Here is a 13,447-nt window from a genome sequence, read left to right as displayed (position 1 = left end):
GCTTCCCCTGTCCACGAAATGGATGCCAGACTTACGGGTTCCAGTTTCAGAGCTTTTTTCCCATAAAAACCTGGAGAGGAAATCAATCCCCTAGCTGTTCCCTGGACTTTCATCCTATCAAGGATGACCATGGACAAACGGCCAAAGTGAAAGAGAAGACGAAGAAGGTCTTAGTGGGTTAAATCCAGCTGTGAGACATCCAAAACCCTTCGAGGAGGTGAGGTTTGATAGAACAAACATTAACTGAGAATAGGTTTGGCAACCTAGATATAAATACGGATAAAAGCCTCCAATTACGAATAAATCCAGGGTAAAAAAAAAAAGTTGATAAAAAAAGAGCTTGCAGAGAAAATGGAGAACACAAAAATCATGAGAAGAAACAATTTAAGAACTCGTGTGTTCCCAGAAGGTGTAAAGGATGGATGGCTTGTTAATATTCATAGCAAGCCTCCACTTTCTTCTCAGCTGAAAGCAGAAGCAACAATTATCACAGAGCCCGAGCCCCAACTCCAGCAGACCCCGAGATAAGATATTAAGAGCTGACTATTTTTGAGCAGATTCTGAAATAAATGACAGTTTCTGACCTTACTCCGAGAGGACATAAGGTGCCAGTGTTTCAAGACCTGTCACAAACAACTTTAAGGAAAAAGGAAGGAAGTGAACAAAATTATAGCCTTCCTGACAAAGCACATGTAAAATACAGAAGGAGCTTTCTCTGTAAATGTATTCTCACACATCAAGAACAGCAGTATATCATAAAGGAAAAAGGCGGCAATTAAAAGCCTTGAGAAGCTGAAACGCGTGAAGGAATGTCTGGAGCACGGTGTATTTCAGCATAAAGCAGTGCTGTGGTAGGGGAAGGACAGCTGCTAAACCCAAAAGACAAAGCCGTCAGAAGGCAAAGAAAAATAGCTGCAGCCTGCGTGTGCAAGGGGCAGAGTGAGGCTGAGCAGTAACAGGGGAAAATGGGAACCTCGTGGGCCAAAAAAAGGTCCAAGTAGGACTGAGGAAACCAGAAGGACTGAAAACACGGGAGAAGCAAGGAGAATGTGAGCCCAAAAGCAAACTGGGAGGAACAAGGGCAATGGAAAGCCAAGCGAGGCTGGGTTCATTGTCTGGGTGAGGAGGAAGGCGTTAGACCTGAATGTATGTGAAAGAGAAGAAGCCAGACGTCCTGTGCCACGGCACAGACACGTGTTTTAGGACTGATTTGCTCTGTAGGTCCATGAAGGTCACAAATCAGCTGGGCTTCTTATCTTCTAGCCGACCTGCTTCCAGTAAACAGGAAATCAAAACACCGATGCTCAGTAAAAGCACAGCTCTACCCTGTGCTGCCCCATGCTGCTCTACAACATCTATACAAAGATTTTTTTCGGAAGGATCTAAGAGCAAACTGGTAAGAAATTGTTACGGCAGGCTGGCAAGAACAGGATGAGAGGGAGCAGCGCACTAATGAGGCTTACCAAACAAATCTTAAAACCACAGACCACCACCAGCAGTAAACCACAAAGCAAAACAAGAGCCAAAATAGAGGAACGGAGGACTGAGGCCCTTTAAAAAGCATCCCCTACCTCAGCTGCCTGCATTTTTCAGCCTGCATGAGAGGTAAAACCCTGGCTCAGACAGAACCGGGACACAAAGACCGAGCTACGTGTGCGAATCCACAGCATGCAGGATTTACTGTAGGCAGTAAAATTAGGAGGGCACTTAACAAACTACGTGCCATTTATAAAAATAAAGCTTGAGATACCGTACTCTGTCCTGACATGCAGGAAAGTCTCAAACTGAACGGGAAAATGCAGATGCTGTAATAGAAATTTTTCTTTGTGGAGCTGAAGAAACCTCTGCCTGCGGGACCATGGGCAGCAGGATGACAGGCAGACTGCAACACTGCGTTATGCCTTTCCTCCTTAAAAGCAACAGTATTCCAAACGTGTAGCTTTCGCTCAGTCGCTGGCTATAAAGTTAAGATAAATCAGAAATGTTAAGGGCCTGCGTTTCTGAGAAAATTAGGCTGGAATGATTAAAAACTCCAATCTGCAAAGGCTGAAAATTCAGTGAGATACGTGGGTGTTAACCTTACAAAAACACAAGGACCTCTCCAAAGCTAATTATGTATCAGGCTAGTCTAAAATAACAAAAGACATTAAAGAATAGTTCAGGATGGAGATTTCTTGATGGGCAGAATTGCTTCATTTAAATAAACTTATTACCAAAATTCACTTTCTACTGCAGTATTTACGTATAGGTCTACAAGACAGTATCTTAAAAGCTTCGCAAACCCTTCCTGTGAACCTAATCAGGAAATATGAGAGACCAAGGTCAAGTACATTAATATTACAAGAAGCTTTCTAAGAATGGGGATGCTTCACAGTTCCTTGCACACTGGATATTATCGAATAACTCAGCTGAAGAATGGTGTGTAAAATTTTGTTTAAAGATATGGATTAATGCAGAGCCAGAATAGCATGAGGAAACGGATTTCACAGAGGTACGCCGAAGAAAAGGCTCAGGCCTAAACTTTATGATTCCCTCTTAAGATCCCCTATTAGAAATAGTTTCTTCTCATCACTGTTAACCACCAGGTTTAAGAAAAAGAAGAGAAAAAATTATTTTTTTCCTGCATGAATTTGTAATGCATGGAAGTTTGGACTAAAGAGGGCAATTAAGCCTGCTGGTGTTGGAGGAGGATATGAAAACTCATCAGGATATTTGCAGTAACCCTAGTGGGGTAAACATTTCTCTTTTCTAATATCTCCAAATTAGAAATTTTATAGTGAAAAAGAAATCTTGGAAAAGCTCGTTTGTCTCTTATTAGCAATTAACATATATGGACTCAGGATAAAAAGTGCTAATTTCTAAAATACACAGAATTTTCATAAAAGCACGGGTAGAAAGAGCAAACAACGGAGCGCCTGGATTAGACACGGGAAGAAATGAAGCTGGGGTGTCGGGAGGAAGGGCTCCTTCACCCCACCTTTCATATACACGCCCGTTAATGCTGCCTTAGTGTTCTGCAAATGGCACAAGGCCCTTTTCTGCAAGACAGTTGTGCCCAGACGTGCTGGGCAGAAGCACTCACAGCACAACCCAGGCTCCAGGGCACAGTTTCCTTACCATGGACATGCGATGGGCAGCATCAAATACAAACAAGTCTGCTACAGACCTGGAGAATCTGGGTAAGCCAGGCTGCTAGGAAAGAGGCAGGGGTGAGCGCAGCCCCCAAACGGCGCTCTGTTCCTCATTTACCTGCAGCCCCTCGGCCATTAAAGTTCCTAGCCAGAGCTCTTGGATATTCAGCAACAACTTGAAGTTTTATAAGGATTTTTCCTTTTTATATACATATAAATGACCGCATTGATAGCAGATGGCCTCTTCCATATGATTTCCTTTTTAAACTTCCAGCTCTGTGCCATTCCTGCATGCTTCCTGTGCTGGGAAAGGGAAGCCTGTGCTTTTAGCTCTGGAGCACGAAGCTGGGGTTACTCCTGCTGGTTTGCTCTTGCTTTCAAATCACGCACGCGCACACAAAAATGAGTAAGATAGGGGAAGATGGGCACCAGGAAAACCACAAGCCTGAGCAGACAGGTTAGCTGCTCTGTCCTGCTCCTGCCACCTCAGAGCTTTGGGTCCCCCAGACAAGGCAAATCCTGACGTGACTTACAGCAGCCACGCCACGACCACTGACTTGAGCATGTTGTCACTGCAGAGTGAGAGGTTTCACCTAGCTGGCACGGCTGGACCGCCACGTTTTACAGGTAAAATAGCTTCAAAGTCTCATCCTGTGATGTGCCTCTGAAGGAGCTGATGCTTCTGACTAAAAAGGGAATGGGGGTAGGTAGGAAAAGCAAATGATCAAAACACTTATCACACAGTGAAAAGAATTTATCAGGCCTGATAAGGTGTCTGAATTGATGATGATTATAAGATACCATCCATTTTTAGCTAATAATTCAGAAAAAGGATGAATTATTTGAGGAATAATATGTGATCATTTATTTAAAGACTTATTATAATGTATATGTTCTAGGAAGCAGAGTTAAGGTTGTACGAAGACTTTAACGCTTGCATTTCCAGAGTGCTGTATGTTTAACCAAATGCAGAGATTTAATAGCCCTGTATTTGGCTCTAAAACCAAGTGGCTGGTTTAGTTTATAGGGCTCCTGCATTTATAAAACAGCAAGTAATTTTACAAGGCTGTTTTATACACATTCTACTTTTCCTCCACTTCTCTGTTCATGTTTAATAAATCTCCCAACATCTGCCTTTGAGAACTGGCTCATTTATTTAAAATTCCCAAACAATCCCATCCACGACTCCGCATGCCTTAGCGGCTCACCCAATTAGCCCAAAGTGTCAATTAAATATAAAGATACCTCTCTTAATTTTCACTCGGAAAGGTTTTGGGTTCAGCCAAACATTAAGGGCGATTTCTGAAGGTGAAATCCTGCCTTCGGAGAGGCTGCAGCTCCTAAGATATCGGTCCAAACCTCCATCTGTATCCAGGTAACAATCTGGAATGCTGATATTTAAGAGGAGAACTATCTGGACAGCTGCCCCAACTCCCTGGGAAGCAATGTTTAGTTAAAGTCTTGGATATCACTGAAAGAAGATGTGGAGATGTCACACTGTGGCTGAGGCATTTTTTCAAGTGTTGAATTATTCACCCGTGAATCTCAGATGTGAAATCCAAATGCTCCAGTACTGCCCTGGCTTTAGACAATGTCTAATTCCTTTCTGTGTCACGGCAGGGTCCCTTCATCAGCCTTCTTTCATCTCTAATCACAGTGAGGTCATGGATTATTACTCATATTCACTGCTCAGCTCAGAATCACCGAGCCCGGGACTCCGCCGTGCTCGCATCCCCAGCCTGCCGCCCATCAGCTTCCCTTCCGTCCAGAGTTTTGGAAGTGGGAAGTCACCAACTTTCCCTGCTCTTTCTCCGCGAAAGCATAGCAGGAAGAAAGATCATAAACAAAGGCATTTATCAGCTTTTGCTGGAGGTGTTGCTCTGCATATCGAGCTGCAATTGTTTCATTAGGAGGACCTCGGTTATGTCTGCAACGTTAACGAGTCTCGGAGAACAGAGGAAAAAAATCCTACAGGCAACACCACAGAGAAGATAAATAGGTAAACATCCCGTGCCTGACATTAGTTAATGCATCACAGCTTTATTCACTTAAGGCAGCCATGAAATCAATTCTTCAGTAAAAATAAAAAACTTCGTACCCAAATCTGTGCTCACAGTATCGGTGAGGCAAGAAGCAATGTAACGGGAGGAAACGCGTGTCTGTGCGCTGAGCTTGAGGTCTGCCCATTTGTCTTTGCCTCATGCAAAGCCCTGCTAAGTACTTTGTTTTCCACAAATCAGGACTTTTTTCATTTTTCCTCAAAAGCAAATGCTTTGTCTTTGTTCAACTTTCTCATGAGTCACCACGGATGTATTCCCAGCCTCTTGAGGACACTGCTGCGATTTTGAAAGTATCCTGGGCAAATCAGTAGCGGTGATAGGAAACCTCAGGAACTACTAAAAATAAAACACCCTTCTCTTTGAAACTGCTAAAAAACCCCACCCATGTTTGAAACTGGTCAAAATCCCACCCTCTTTCTAGATAAACTTCCGAGCCTCCCACCATGTAGAATGAGACCGAGACAAAGTCAAACCCAAGCAGCAAGCAGCCTGTTGAAGCGTAAACCCAAAGTTTCACCGATTCCACCAGAAAACCAAGCCCAGACCCTGGTCAGCGCATCACCTGTGACAAGAGTGGGTCTGTGGGGCCTTACTGCAGATTCTGGCCCAGCAAACGCTTGCTGGGATGGGGATGCTCTGCAGTGCTGAGCCTCCCGGCCGTGCAGCCCAGTATTTGGCCGAGAAGCTGGTGTTTTTTGCACAAGCACCACACGCTGCACCTTGAGGTGCTCCCCTGGGAGCTCCTTGCTGATGGCCCTGTGATTATCACCCCTCCATCACTTGTTGGTGCTGTCCCAGACCTCAACCACGTACAAAGATGAAAGGAGAACCACACCAACAGGAGTGCCTGGTGAAACTCTGGCCAAGGAGCAGCACACCTCAATTTCCAAGAGAAGGATGCAAGCACTGGACAGCTGGACGTACCCGTGGGTACCCAGTGCTACCTGGACCAAATTCTCCATTCACCCAGTAACAAAACTCTGACATTCATCACAGAGCCCTACAAAGAGCAACAAGAGGGAAACACAAAGGAAAACGGAGCCTGCAGGCTCTGCTTTGGCAGCAGAAGCATAGTCAGGGAGGTGCAGTGTCGTTGTGGTGCTGCATGGTGCCACCGCTGCCCCAAGGAGCTCACAGCCACAGTCAATGGTGCCAGCGCTTCTGGGTGCATCCGTCCCTCATGGGGCTGCCAGAGGATGGCCACGAACACGGTGGGTTTTCCCACCACGCGAGTTATGGCAGGCTCTTTTGCCTGAAATTCACCCAGAATCGAGGTTCTCCAAGGGATCTAACAAAATCCAGACAATACCCTGATTTTTTTTCTTATTCCCTTTTAGGCTTATGTTCTTATTCCCCAGTCTGCAGCTAAAGGATGCACAAGGGGATCTTGGGGATCCTGCACTTCGTACAACCAACTTGAATCCCATTTCAGATTTTCCAAACTGTTTAGAGCCTTCTGGACAGCAGCCATCATTTATGTGGGGGCTTTCATCTATTTCAAGCTGAAATTGATCGGCAATTTTGAAGAACGCACAGCAAATTGCTGCTCTAATCACAGCAACTCGAGCCACGCAACTATGTTAAAATAGCATTAGTGCTGAGCCAGAAGCCGAGGACGGCAAGGAATTGCTGAGTTAAGGTTTCCTGCACAGGGTCCTTCATCTTGTCCACCTGTATCTGGATGCTGCAGCCTCCGTGGCTTTTTCCTGGTGGTGTTTTGAGATTCCAGATGGCTGCTCACCAACCCAGCAGTAACACTGCTTGGTATTTCAGTGGCAGTTTGTGGCTCCTAAGCACTGGGGTAGGCTTTCAGAGGGCTGGCTTGCTCAGAGAGCTGGGTGCTGACTTCCCCAGACTGCAGGCACCTGTGGGTGCTACCTGCTGCCAACACGTGGCGCTTACCGGTACAGATCTGCAACCCTGTGGTTTGTAAATGCCAGCGTCAACTGCACCTGGAAAAGACTACTCAGACAGCTGAAAAATAACACATCCCTCCAAGGAAACACTGACAGATGCAGAATAAGGAGAAGATTTTGAATTCCTCTTATGCCAAATCCTTTTAGCAGAGATACAGACAGGGAAACAGCGGGGAAGCCGGTGATCTGCTCCCAGCGCGCGGGTGCCAGTGCCTGCTCTGCCTCCCTCTGGGCACTGCAGCTCCCAAGTCCAGGAGCCCTGGGGAGCGCCACCTTTGGCCGTGTCACCTACCAGGCAGCAAGGACAGGGCGTGCTTCCAGCCCGTGATCTCCTCGGGGGTGCAACCACAGCATCTGTTCCGTTGCGGAGACGTGCAGCTGAAGCATACAGCCTACAGCATGCTCTGGAAAGCGCTTTCTTCTCCGTGCGTTGTTTTTCAGCTCAAGAGTTAAGATTAAAAAAAGAAAGGAAAAAAAGAAGCAGAGTTTCATCCGGATAAAGCAAACCAGACTCCAAGCAGGGGCAGTGAACACCCCGCTTTGGTGCCTTGGTGCAGCACGTGGTGCCCCACAGGTAGAGGGGCACGATGCCGGGAAGGGGCTGTGCAGGATCAGGCCGGCCACGTGGAACAGACACAGGCAAATGCAGAAAGGTTTCAGCAGGAGGTGTGGATCCCAAACCTCCAGGTGGGAAAGTGTGCCTCCCGTGCCCCGGTGAGCGTCCCCATTACTGACCGCCCTCGCCAGCAGATGGGAAGGGAACAATTCCCTCACCGCCAGCTGACAAACACAAAGGTGGTAGGGAAGGGAAAATTGCCCAGCTCTCCCCTTCCGTGCATTTCACTTACACCGGTGAAATATCCTCTACAATGGATTAAATCAAAGTCCATCGCCAAGTTCAAGAACACGTTTAATGCAGATCTATTCATTTCAAGGAGGGTCTGCACAATAGATAGCTTTCCCCTTCAAAAATTATTCAAACCTGCACGCTTCCTTTTCATTCTTCTGTATCTTAACATTTAAAAGAGAAATACAGCATATTTGTAACTGGAGAAACGTTGTACAAATCATAGCCTGCTGTAAAAAGTGTATTTCACAAAGACTTTACATGGTACAGGGACAAGGACCACTTGTTGATAAATTACTTTCACTCAGAGAGTGGAAAGACATATTTGTGTGCACTATAAGTGGTGCTATTGTGGAGCAATTTGATGGAAGTCCAGTAAAACAAGGTGTGCACGTTTCATTTAACCTCATCTAAATCAAATTAATGGCCAGGGACGGCGTCTGTGGACAAAGCGGAGTGCTGTGCGTGCATGCAACAAAGCGTGCCTGCTGAGCTGAGAAACATCTCTGCCAAATCATCCCCTTCCTGCTGCCCTCGCCCCTTCGGGACCCACCTGTAATAACAAGGAAACGAGCAGCTTCATGGTGCAGCTTCAATGCCCCGTGAGTTTTGGATGAGGGATGCAGCACAAACCCTGTGGCTCCCCATCCCTGCGAGGTGTCAGGGTGACCTGCACAAAGCCAGCTCCAGAAAGACAAGAGTGTGTGCTACCAGAAAGCTTTGCTCCTCGCTGCCTTTGCTAGTGTGACTAGAAAAGAGGAATAACCGTGCCTGAAAATGCTGCCTCCCCCCCCCAGAACGAGGCTGTTAATTCTGCAGATTCAGACTGCTGGAAATTAGTGACGAACTCTGGATCTCAAAGATAACGGGCCGGCTAAAAATGACCTGGGATTTCATTATGGCTAATAACTGCTGGGAAAAAAAAACAAAAAACAAAAAACAAAAACTCCCAAATGTGCATTACGAATTCAGTCTGTAGCAACTCCTTCAAAGGTATCTTGGTGAAAGCAAATGATGCGCAGGCACTTTGACGTGCAGCAAATAAATCGAGCCTGCCTCCGGGAGCAGGCACCCAGGGGCTGCAGCCCTCTGTGCACCAAAGCTGGGACCCACCAGATCTGCTCCTGGCTGCAGCCACGATGTGTGAGCTGAGCAGGCTGCTGCACTGAGGAAAACCACAGCAGGGACAAAGCTGGCACGGTGGCGGCCTGTGGAAGAAACTTAACAGCACTGCAGAAATTAAGTGGTCCTCGGGCTGTGCCCACAGCTCTCGTTTAAGGAAAAGATGTTAGCACAACATCCTGAAGTCACTTAGAGGATTCCTGTCCATTACCATGGAGAGATGATGCTGTGAATGATGCAGCAGGCAGAGCCTGATTTTTCACCCTGGATCTTAAAAATGGGGATTGGCATGTCGAAGTATATCCAAGGAGCGGGGGAAAGGCTGCTTTCACAGCAGGACGAGGCCTGCAGCAATTTAAAGTGATGGCTTTTGGCATGCCACGTTTGAGAGGTTAATGGAGAAGGTATTGGATGGCTTGTCTCTCAGCCTGTTTGTTAAACCTACATGATGTCCTGGTGCACGCTAAAAATCTCTGAGCAGGAACTGATAAATGGGCTGCAGCGAGCTTAGGGCTGCGGAGCTGAAAGCAGCCCCAAAGAGATGTGAGATGTTTCAGAAAGAGCCAATTTACCCCGGCGAGGTGGGAGCTGGCAGCGGCTGGATGAGAGCAGGGCTGCGGGGACCGGGCAGCCCTGCACACGGGGACTTGCGGAGCAGCGAAGGGCTTGGGTTGTGGTGTCCAGGTTTGTCTGCAAGTCTGACAGCATTTCCAAACACTGCTTGGGCTGCCCGAGAAAACAGCTGTTCCGTCGGCAGGCAGAGCGTGACTCTGCACCCCAGAAGCGACAGCCAGGTTTGAGATGCTTTCATAGGATTTTATAGCATGGCAGGCTTAGGGTTTAGGGTTCAGGATCAGCCCTACCTGAAAAGCACACCAGTCTTCAGACAGGAGTGGCTTACTGCAGCAACAACTAATAGCTATGGAAAAGATGCAATTAAACCACTTGGTGATTACTCTATCAAACGTTTTCACTGCTGTTTGGGAACAACTTTCTGGAAACGACAGAGCACCCTGATGTGCAGTGGGTTCAGGAAGCTGTAGAGGCTTCAGAAAGCTGTAGAGCCCACGAGGTTGCACTGACGCTGGGGCTGCAAACCCTGTCCCACGGGAAGATCCTTGTGGACCTCGGGGTGGGCTCAGAAGGATATCTGAGCGACAGAGCCTCGCGTGTAGTTACATGGCTTCAGCTGAGCAGTGCTTTTTGCAGACAGACACACACACACAAAAAAAACAAACAACCAAAGCAAGCACAGAAACACAGCTCGGGGTAGAAGAGACCTCTGAGGTTCACGCTGACTGACGGCATCTCCAAAACCTGAGAATATAAAACATTCCCTCGGCTTTTTCTTTGGCTTGGGTCAAGGAAATACCCGGCCATGCCGAACTTGCTCTCCCACCCTTTCCACACGTAAAGCTGAGCCCTGGTGAGGTTTATTTCTGAAGGGGCGAGCAGCCTGGTGCCGTGTCTGCCTGCCAGGTGAGCTGAGGGCCGTCCAGAAATGAAACCACCTTATCCCAAAGCAAACAATGCATGTTTTGCTGTACAGTCACCTTGCCTATTACACACCGTGCATGTTTCCAAACGCGGTTGTCACCGCTGGTATGCCTCCACCCTGCTGAAGGGCGTTCGTCCTCCTTTCTTGCAGCGAGTTGTATTTTCTCTCAATAGCAACCAGATCTCTGGGTTGAATTGGCCCCACTGGGTCAGGTCACTGCTGTAACTCCCCTGCCGACCAGCACACGCTTCTTTTCCAGCTTGCTGTTAGATTTTCCTGGCATTGATTTGCTAATATTTCATTAATACGTCCCTGATATGTGTTCTTTGTATAGCTTGGCAAAAAATGACATCGTTACTCTCACTCTTTAGATCTGATTGTGTGCGGGAGGTGAAGTGCCACTGAATTTATGCTAAGATTTTAAAGGATGCTATCAATTTGAAACTCACAAAGTACTTCAATTTTTTTCACCTCAGTTAACAATCTAGCAGCACTGCAGAAGTGAAGGATTTCAAATGATCTAAATTTAGTGCTTCCAGCTCCCCCAGTACCATCATCTCTGACTGTCTGGTGTTTTTCCCAGTGCTTGAGCTCCTGGAGTCAGCGATGACATGACAGCATCACCTACAACACAACTATGTGCCCAGACTACCAGACTGCAGAGAAGCACTTGAAAATCTGACCCAGGTATGAGCTAGAGGCTCAAAGAACAAAATCACGTAACAGGAATACAGATTTTTTTTTCCTTTTTTAAAAAAATGGCATGATTTAAGCCAGTCTTGCAACTTCTGAACACGTGGAGATTAGCCATGCTACTTCTCTTTTACCTCTTATCCAGCCTGGTCATATTTCACCCCGAGCTCATCGTACTGCAGTCGGCTGCTCCAGCTCCTGTTCTGCTTTGCCTCTGTGAAGCCACCACTGCGTCAAATGATGCTGACTGCTCAGGACACAAAGCTACAGGGCACTGTATTATTCCCCCTTTTTACAACGCTCAAAAAAAAAAAAAAAAGTTTTTAGATGGCCTATGAGATTAGACAGAATAGTATGCAAATAAAGAGTTGTACGTGGTATCAACTCACTATGCAAAGGTCCCTGTTACATGCACATGCTTTTCCTCATGCTACAAGCTGAAGAAAAACAGGAGTGCAACATTTTTTTTGGAAGTCATAGATTCTTGAAAACCCTATAACGTGTAGACACGTATCACCCATAAAAATATTCCAGTGCAAGTTAAAATCTATCTTTTAAGAACACAGCTCTAAAACACTTCAATGGATGGAAACCATTTTTGGTTTTCAATTTTTTTCTTAAATTGCATCTGGGCTGACAGCTTGAACACTGAGCTGCAGCCTGTGAGACAGAAATACCAACTCAATCCCAACAGTAGTGCTGCTACCAGTTGCTATAATGATCTTAATCAAAGCGTATTGTGATAAAAAAGGACTCTGGTTTGACTGCCTCTGGCATATCCTAGCTATCCTAGTGTCCAGATTTCACGTTATTGCAGGGAACCTGCCTAAAAGGTATTCCAAGAACTGAAGTGACAGCTTTTCCAAGGTGCTAATGGTGTTTCACATGGTGGAAGAGAACAGCCCCCAGCCGGATCCTTGCCAGCACCCTCCCTGCTGCCGCGCATGGTACCCATGGACCCCCAGCGGGCCCCAGCCCCGTGATGCTCAGAGCTGCATGGGGACAGGCACAAATTATCCCTGCTGTGAAAAAGTTATGCTCCAGTTCATGGCAAAATGCGACAGGTGCTGCAACACAGGCGGGGGAATGTGAGGAGGAGGAGAGTAACGCGAACGGGAACAAGAGCCTGGATAGACGAGCCACGCACAGGGAGATGCTCTATTTAAGCACTACACCAGCTCCAAGTTAAGCAAACAAGTCGATGAAACAAATAATGCATTCCTGCCTCCCACCTGCTGATAGATACCATGGCAGAAATGGGTCACGTAAGTTCAGGTAACGACAGCACGTCAGGAAATAAATACTATTTGTGCCACACACGGCCCTGCACAGCTGCCTGTCGGCGAGATGTGTGCCGCTGGAGCAGGCGGGCTGCATCCATGGGCATGGTTTAACCACACTGAAAGGCATCCCCTCTGTCAGACCACAGAGGAAGGGGGTGGTTTACAGCCAGAAAACCACATCTTGTGTGCATCAGGTGCTACAACACAAAATTGGTGCGCCTGAGAAGCACTGGGCATGTGGGACACGCACCTAGTGCAGGCAGCACTTCGTCCTGACAAGACTCAAAGGATGATGCTAGTAATACCTTTAAACGCCTGAATTTATGTATACATATACATAAAGTATGTAAAGGGGAAAAGAGAAAACCAAAAGCAGCAGGATCAGTCCAGTAAGAGAGAGTGGGCGAGGCCTCCAGGCCTTGGGGCCTGCAGGCCTCACAGCTGAGGTGAGGGCCAGGCGGACGCACGCAGCGTCCCAGGTCCAGGGGCACCGAACTGTTCCTCCTCACAAGGAACCAACTCTTTGTCAAAGCGTTTTGGCTCCACGATGGCATTTCTAGTGTCCTGCTGTACAGTCAGCTACAAAAAACAGGAGAAATGACAGAAATGCAGCTCCCTTCATGCTATCTCTAAGCACTGATTAACTACCGTGGTTTAGATGATAACAACATCCCTGCAGCTCCCGTGCAGGGCCAGGCAGAAAGGTGTTTTGTGGGCAACTCTCAGAGACGGCTGGGGGATTACAGAACAGCTGCAGCCCTCCGCGAGCTCTCCTCCCTGCTCAGGCCACAAACTCGTCATCCTCTCCTGATTTGCAAGGCAGGCTACCACCGTGTCTGAAGTTGACACCTTTTTCACTGTATTTACCAAGGAATCTAACATACAACGTACCGCTCC

At 47.1% G+C, this 13,447-nt stretch overlaps 1 protein-coding gene across 9 annotated transcripts in view; it reads right to left on the bottom strand.

Moving 5' to 3' along the window:
- The window catches only part of NEXMIF (neurite extension and migration factor), a 140,269-nt gene that overhangs the window by 20,030 nt on the left and 106,792 nt on the right, over positions 1-13,447 (bottom strand). For 2 of the 9 annotated variants that reach the window (XM_013185205.3, XM_067005195.1), the window contains exon 1: positions 7,400-8,874. The exons of 5 other annotated variants lie outside the window; for them this stretch is intronic. In XM_013185205.3, the coding sequence (XP_013040659.1) occupies positions 7,400-7,599 (200 nt within the window). In that variant the 5' untranslated portion in view covers positions 7,600-8,874. Of the gene's footprint in view, positions 1-3,664; positions 3,818-4,376; positions 7,335-7,399; positions 8,875-13,447 lie in introns of those variants that run through there. 2 more of the 9 variants (XM_067005194.1, XM_013185212.3) reach the window with 2 other exon arrangements.

The sequence above is a fragment of the Anser cygnoides genome, chromosome 13 (assembly GCF_040182565.1).
Source record: "Anser cygnoides isolate HZ-2024a breed goose chromosome 13, Taihu_goose_T2T_genome, whole genome shotgun sequence".
Lineage (NCBI taxonomy): Eukaryota > Metazoa > Chordata > Aves > Anseriformes > Anatidae > Anser > Anser cygnoides.
The sequence above is the reverse complement of the archived record's forward strand: the minus strand, read 5'-3'. Positions and strand labels throughout refer to the sequence as shown.